This window comes from Amblyomma maculatum, chromosome 11 (assembly GCF_055883805.1).
Source record: "Amblyomma maculatum isolate TAMU_Amacu chromosome 11, ASM5588380v1, whole genome shotgun sequence".
NCBI classification, from domain to species: Eukaryota; Metazoa; Arthropoda; class Arachnida; order Ixodida; family Ixodidae; genus Amblyomma; species Amblyomma maculatum.
In genome coordinates, this window is record NC_139354.1 from 4,836,492 (window position 1) to 4,843,684 (window position 7,193).

The 7,193-nt window shown below is 42.4% G+C and overlaps 1 protein-coding gene across 1 annotated transcript; it reads left to right on the forward strand.

The window, feature by feature from the left end:
* Positions 1-636: 636 nt before the first annotated feature.
* LOC146172696 (uncharacterized) lies at positions 637-2,028 on the forward strand. The gene has a single exon (XM_084584365.1). The coding sequence runs from the start codon at positions 637-639 to the stop codon at positions 1,855-1,857; it is 1,221 nt and encodes a 406-aa protein (XP_084440491.1). The 3' UTR covers positions 1,858-2,028.
* Positions 2,029-7,193: the final 5,165 nt, after the last annotated feature.

A 7,193-nucleotide genomic window follows, 5' to 3' on the forward strand; every position in this document is an offset into this window, starting at 1 on the left:
GCGTAGTCTGAAAACTTTATTTTACTCGCATATTTTTCCTTCCGGTACGAGCAATGAATCATTACAGGAAACGCCTACATAAAGAAGGGAATTAATGAGGTGAGAGCAAAATACTTACGAGGAGACAAATGGCTCAATAAATTAAAAGCAAGGGAAGCGGGCCGACCGTATTAATTTCTATGCTTTGCAAATTTATTACCAAGTTTATTATATGGTCATCATTTTCTGACGAACAGACTTCTGTAGTGGGAATTTTACACATAGCAAATTTGTGGAGCAATGCACCGCATTGCCTCCCAGTCCGGGAAAGTATGGTTCTGGCAGAGAAATAGTGTTGCGGTGAAGGTTCAGACTTCCACAAAGTATCGTTTAGGTTAATATGTTTCTCCTAAGGAGAAAATAACTAATTTGAATCTAAAAGCGGCATGAAATTGAAGCCAGCCTTCATTAGGTTTTCGCTCGTGCCTATGCAACGGACATCTCTGCCGTTCTGAACTTCGTGATTTAGCTCTTGTTCCTCTCATGAGCTTAGTTTCGAGGTCATTTCTTTATATAGATCGCTCGCTGCGCACCGAGGAAACGTTGACGAACTTTATCGCCACGCTCATATATAAGTGGCTCGGCAGCACTTCTGGCATGAGGTTCACCAACCCGATTGTCTTTTTTGCACAGGTGATCGCCACTACGCTGCTTCTACCGGCGGTTCAGCATGATCCGCTACGATGGACAGCGTCGCGTAGAACATGGCTCCCCGATAAAGACCGACACGAGGCCGATAGGCCGCAGCTACAATTGCTGATGACTAGCGCATCCAACCATACGCCATTTCGGACGATTACATCAAGCTACGGAGACAGCGCCATCATGGCGTCGGATCGTCCGCTGCCTGGTATAAAAGCAACAGGAAAGCCTGGACGACTCCTTGGGCTCGGCAGCACTTCTGGCATGAGGTTCACCAACCCGATTGTCTTTTTTGCACAGGTGAGCAAACGCTACGGCAACTGCTATCGATCGAGCGACCTTTGCCTCGTAGTGCTGCCGTGCCCAAGCCTGATCTGTCCAGTGTTATGTAATATGCTTTATTCTATGAAACGCCTGCTGCTCTCAGGAGACATTGAAATGAACCCAGGACCCGATACCGAGCAGCTCATGGTTCAACTCCAGGCTATAGCAGATGACATTAAAGAAATAAAGGAAGAACGCCTAGCTTCCATCGATAAAAAATTGGAAAACATTGCCGCACTTGACAAGAAAATATCATCATGTCTCCATGAAATTGATGTCCTTAGAGAAACAATTACTGCCCTGGAAACGAAAATAGATGACCTGGAGAACCGCTCTCGAAGGTCAAACCTAATAATTTATGGTATTCCGGAGGACAGTGAAGAAGACAATGAATCACTAGAAAACACCGTAAATGAGGAAATTGTAAAAGATATCCTAAAGATTGACCCCGTTACCATTGAACGAATTCACAGACTGGGTAGGGTTAGCACTGAAAAGAAAACTAGACCAGTGATTCTTAAGCTTCTTGACTCTCGCGACAAAACAAGAATACTTCAGAACTGCAGCAAACTAAAAGGATCCAAATATTCCGTTAGCGAGGATTATTCTGCCCGCGTACGGGGCATTAGAAAAAAACTGTGGGACGCTGCGAAAGAGTACAAAGATAGGGGTGATAAAGTTGCTCTAGTTTTCGACAAAGTGCGCATTAAAGGTGAATTTTTCTGCTGGGACAATGAGCAGAACTGCATTAAGCCAGTGGAAACCACGCCCCTTTGCACCGTCGCACCAAAAAACATCCAAAGCGAAACAGTAACATTACGACCGCGCCGTCCTCACAAAAAAGCCAAATAACGTTTGTTAACATTAATTCCCGTAGCATAATGAACAAGGCTGAGTCCTTAGAAAGCTTACTCATCGGCATTAAACCAGACTTTATGGCAGTTACAGAAACCTGGCTGACATCTGATATAAAAGATGCTGAGGTTACTCCCCCCAATTATGCTATCGTTCGAAAAGATAGAGCAACACGTGGAGGAGGGGTTGCCCTCTTCATAAACAAAAAAATTCAATTCATTGTACTTCCAGATATTGAAGGTATGGAAGCAATTTTTGCAAAACTGCTGCTTGGTTCTTGCTCTATTGTAATAGGCTGTATTTACCGTAGCCCGTCAAGTGATCTAGACTTCATGTTAGCGCTGCATCACTATTTGGAACATCATTTTTTAGGAGCCAGACTAATCTTGCTCGGTGATTTTAATCTCCCAGATATTGACTGGTACACAATGAAACATCACAGTGCTTCTTCCCATGCTCTTTTTGACATCATGCTGCAATTTAATCAAACTCAGATGGTAAACCAACCAACACGTGAACAAGGATCTGCACTTAACACTCTTGATCTGGTTTTTGTTAGCGATCACTTTCCTCTCGAGGACACTAAAATAGATATACTTGAAGGAATATCTGATCATAAACTAATCATGTGCAGTGTGCCACTTACTAGCGCATATTCCGTCTCAAGCGCACATACTACCATTCTCGATTTTTCCAAAGCAGATGACACTAGCATCCTAGACCATCTTTTCTATGAGTTCGACTCCTTCAATAATCTTGCACTAGATTCTTCCAGTGGTATTAATGCATTATGGAATAGATTTAAAACTATTGTATCTTACTGCATTCATAACTTCGTCCCACGGAAAAAGAAAGCCATTAGAAAACGCAACCCCTGGATTACACGTGCTGTAATTCATGCAAAGCGCAAAGTTAATCGTCTTAAAAAATCGTTGAAGATAAAATCTTGCTCGGGAACAAAAAGTAAACTATCTCAAGCAGTACAAAACCTAAAGGTACAAATAAAATAAAGTGAACTGAACTGAACTGAAAAGGCAGCCAAATTACACTACTTTTCCTACACGCTACCCAACTTTATAAGAACTGCTCCAACAAAATTTTGGTGTTACCTTAACCCCAAGACTACCAATGATAATCCAGTCGGAGAAGAAGATAGCACTAAAAACGCGAATACATTGAATGATTATTTTGCTTCGATATTCACCAAGGATAATGGTACAGTTCCTCCTCTGAGTAAACAGACCACAATAAATATTGAACCTCTAAATATAACTGAGAGTGGGGTACTGAACCTGCTACTGAATCTGGACACTAAGAAGGGGCCAGGGCCAGATAAAATCCCAAATTCCTTTTTGCATAGGTATGCCGAGTGGGTATCCAAATACTTACATATAATATTTATTAAATCCCTCTCAACTTGTGCTCTGCCAAATGAATGGAAAATAGCCAAAATAATACCGGTACACAAATCAGGAAACAGATCAGATGTTACTAATTACAGGCCCATCTCCATCACCTGCACCGCGTCTAAACTCCTCGAGCATTTAATCCTTAAGCACATAAATGTTTTTCTCGAAAGTAACAACATATTGTCTTCATTCCAACATGGCTTCCGTCAGGGGTTTTCAACCGTAACTCAGTTATTAGAATTAGTGCACAGCTTATCTGAAACCATAGACAACCAGAAACAAACAGACCTAATACTATTAGACTTTTCAAAGGCGTTTGATCGGGTGTCGCACACTAAGCTTGTTAACAAATTGCAATCGACGCTAGGCCAAGGCGCTATAGTTAACTGGATTAGCAACTACTTAACCGACAGGACACAGTTTGTACAAATCAATGATCAAACGTCTAATATAGTTCCCGTTGCATCAGGCGTACCCCAAGGCTGTGTCTTGGCACCTGTATTATTCTTAATCTTCATCAATGATATAGTGACTAACCTTAACGTTGACATAAGACTTTTCGCCGATGATTGCATTATATATCGAGAAATCAACTCATTCGATGACCACATAGCTCTGAACACCGCACTAGAAACTATTAGCAACTGGTGCACTGACTGGCAGATGACACTTAATGCAACAAAATCTGCTGTCATGTCAATAACTAGAAAGAAGCATACATCAAGATTTCAGTACACTATAAATGGCACCCCTATCGCTGCAGTTAATGAACATAAATACTTAGGCCTATTATTCACCTGTGACCTCAGATGGAACGCCCACATCAGTTATATAACCTCAACTGCACTAAAACGACTATTCTTTATCAGGCGGCGCCTTAAAATAGCTCCCTATAAAACTAAATTACTAGCCTACAATACACTGATTCGCTCTGTCCTCGAATATGCAAATGTCGTATGGTTTCCTTTTACCAATCAAGACATAAATAAAATTGAAGCAGTACAAAGGAAGGCAGTAAGGTTCATATTCAATAAATACAGAACAACTGACTCACCAACTGAAATAATGAAAAGACAGGGAATAAAAACACTTCAAACCCGAGCTAAAATTGCACGCCTCAAACTCCTGTACCAACTACTTCATCGACACTTAAAAGTTGATCCTGCTAAATACATCGCTTTCTCTGCAACTAGACCGACACGTAATAAGCATTCAAATACGCTAACTGAAAATCACTTCCACACTGACTGCTTCAAATACTCATTCTTCCCTTCAGCCAGGAGAGAGTGGAACAGCCTGAGTTCATCTATTACTAATTTATCTTCGTTTACTAAGTTTGGAACCGCAGTGGAAAGATATTTAACATATTAGCAAAAAGTTATTTTATGCTCAAATTTTCGGTATGCCGCCCGTTCGATTCTGTTCTTAATCTGTTCCTTGTCATTTACGCGTATACATGTGAAAACAGTATTTATGTTTTTTTCTTCTGTTAGTGTAGTGTCGTAATACATGTATAATTCTCGTTCATATCTGCCTCATATTTGTTTTTGTTTGTATAATATGTTTCACCATTTTTGTACCCTATGCATTTTACATTCTTGATTTGCTTTGTACATATGATCATGTCATTGTGTGTTCCTTATATGCTCTATATACACTTCTCTGTATTAACATATGCCCACCTGCAACAATCCCGAATGGGATTAGCAGTATCTGTAAATAAATAAATAAATAAATAAATAAATAAATAAATAAATAAATAAATAAATAAATAAATAAATATTTTCCATTTTCAACAGTCATTCCTTTATTTCTATCTATCCGTATCTGAAATACAAGTTAGGAAGGTAATTCGGTAAAACAATAGATCTAGCATGCACTGGAGACAGCGTATTAATCATCAACGGTCGCGTCTCCGCCGGGGTGGCGCTGTGGTTACAGCGCTCGACTTCTGTGCCCAAGGAAGTGGGATCGAATCCCGGCCTCGGCAGCTGTGTTTCGATGGAGGCGAAACGAAGAGGCGTCCGTGTGCTGTGCGATGTCAGTGCACGTTAAAGAACTCCAGGTGGTCGAAATTTCCGGAGCCCTCCACTATGGCGTCTCTCATAGCCTGAGTCATTTTGGGACGTTAAACCCCACAAATCAAACCAAATCAACGGCCGCGTACGTTAGGTACGCGAAGGAATTGCTGGGGGGAGAGTACTGATCTAAGTGTAACTGACAGAGGCATTATTCCGATTATGGTAGTGATGATTTTCTTGATGTCATACGCTCACTCCTGATGAAACATATTTGTCTATACGATAATAGATTTATTTATGACTATTCCGTGACGACTCATCTTAAGAGCTCCAATGTTTAAGTATTTTTTTCTTCTGTTTTTATTGATGGTCTACACTAGCGGTATGCAGCCCCGTATACGATCAGCTGGGTACAAAGTAATCCACTTACATTTTTGTGCACTCTGAATCCATAAATGCTTAATTAAATTCATGCTAATTTCGAATCTTAACGGAGACATTCAGAGTGCAGGAAGTGAAACCCAAAATGCGCCGCTTATAGAATTCCTTCCACATGGCTCAGTCAATGGGCAACCTTTCGCTTAAAGTGCGCAGCTACGCATTGTCAGTCCCTGGCTCTCCAATAAAGAGCGCGGCACGCCTAATGGCGCCTGGCGCTCTTCACCAAGCGGAGCCCAGCGTGGCTCCCGATACGGGAAGGGAGGCGCAAGCCAATGATCTCGAGTTCCCTTAGCGGGGCACGTCGAACGAGATCATTTGGCGGCGCTGAAAGCCCCGGCGGCGGCGCCAAGTGGCACTGGCAGCAGTCGATGGTGCATGGACGCTGTTAACTCTTTATGTTTCCTTCCTTGTAGCACTTGCTTCAATCGAGGCATGCGTCTGCCATTCTCTTGCCGTCCGGCGGCGTGATTGGACACTTTGCTGTGGTGGGAACGATGGGAAAAAAGTTTCTACTTCTAGTTGGTTCGGGCCTATATATGTGTATAAATGCGCAGGTTTCGAAACTGCCCCGAGTGGGGGCCGTGACAGTCTTGTGCCCTACTCCGACTGACGCTGGAGCTCCTTTTGTTTGCGAGTGCGTTCACCTTCCCTATTCTGTGTGAATATTTAGTTGCCGCTACTTGGAATTTCGCGTTTCGCTGTTGCAGGCACCATTTTGTTTTTACTCTTTTCAAGTCTGGTAGCGCCCAAGGGAAGCTTCAAAGCCCAGCTGCTTCCTATGAAGAAGGATGTGTTGAAATAATATTTGAGCAGACCAAGGTGCCCGTAGCGAGGCAGATTTTGCCGAGAACCGCGCCAGACGCTTAGCGAAACGTCGATTTTGCTTTCTTATATATGTATAAGCGTCGGTAATGGTCGGATGCGAAGCGAGGAGGCAGCGCAGAGCGCGAGTGGGAAAAGGTCGTTACCACATAATTTGGCACACGTACTGATGCGTGGGAATGTGTTGCGCACCCACCAACATCCCCTCTGTAGCCGTTGCGCATCAATCGATGAGGACTACAGCTCACTCCAGCGTGTAAAAGTAACAAACAGCATAATTTCTTCAATCCTCTCAAATCAGCGAAGTAAATGCGAGAGCATTGTTTATTCCGCTACTTGCATTCTGCAGCCCTGTGTTAATGCATCCGAACGTGCTGGTTACTGCATGAGCATTCTAGAGAGTATTCTTTGTGCTTCTACAAGATGATATCAGAGCGAACATCACGTACGAAGAACGAGAAAATACAGCACAGAGGCTGGACATGAAGTGAATTTATTGACATAAAAGAAACAATGTTAATAGGCAAAGAACACGTACCCAACGAGTTGCTTTTTTTTTCCTCAACCAAACTGCCGCTTCCGGAAGTTCAGTTCATGTTTGGAAAAGATTATGTGATGCTTACTGGCACACGATTTCCTT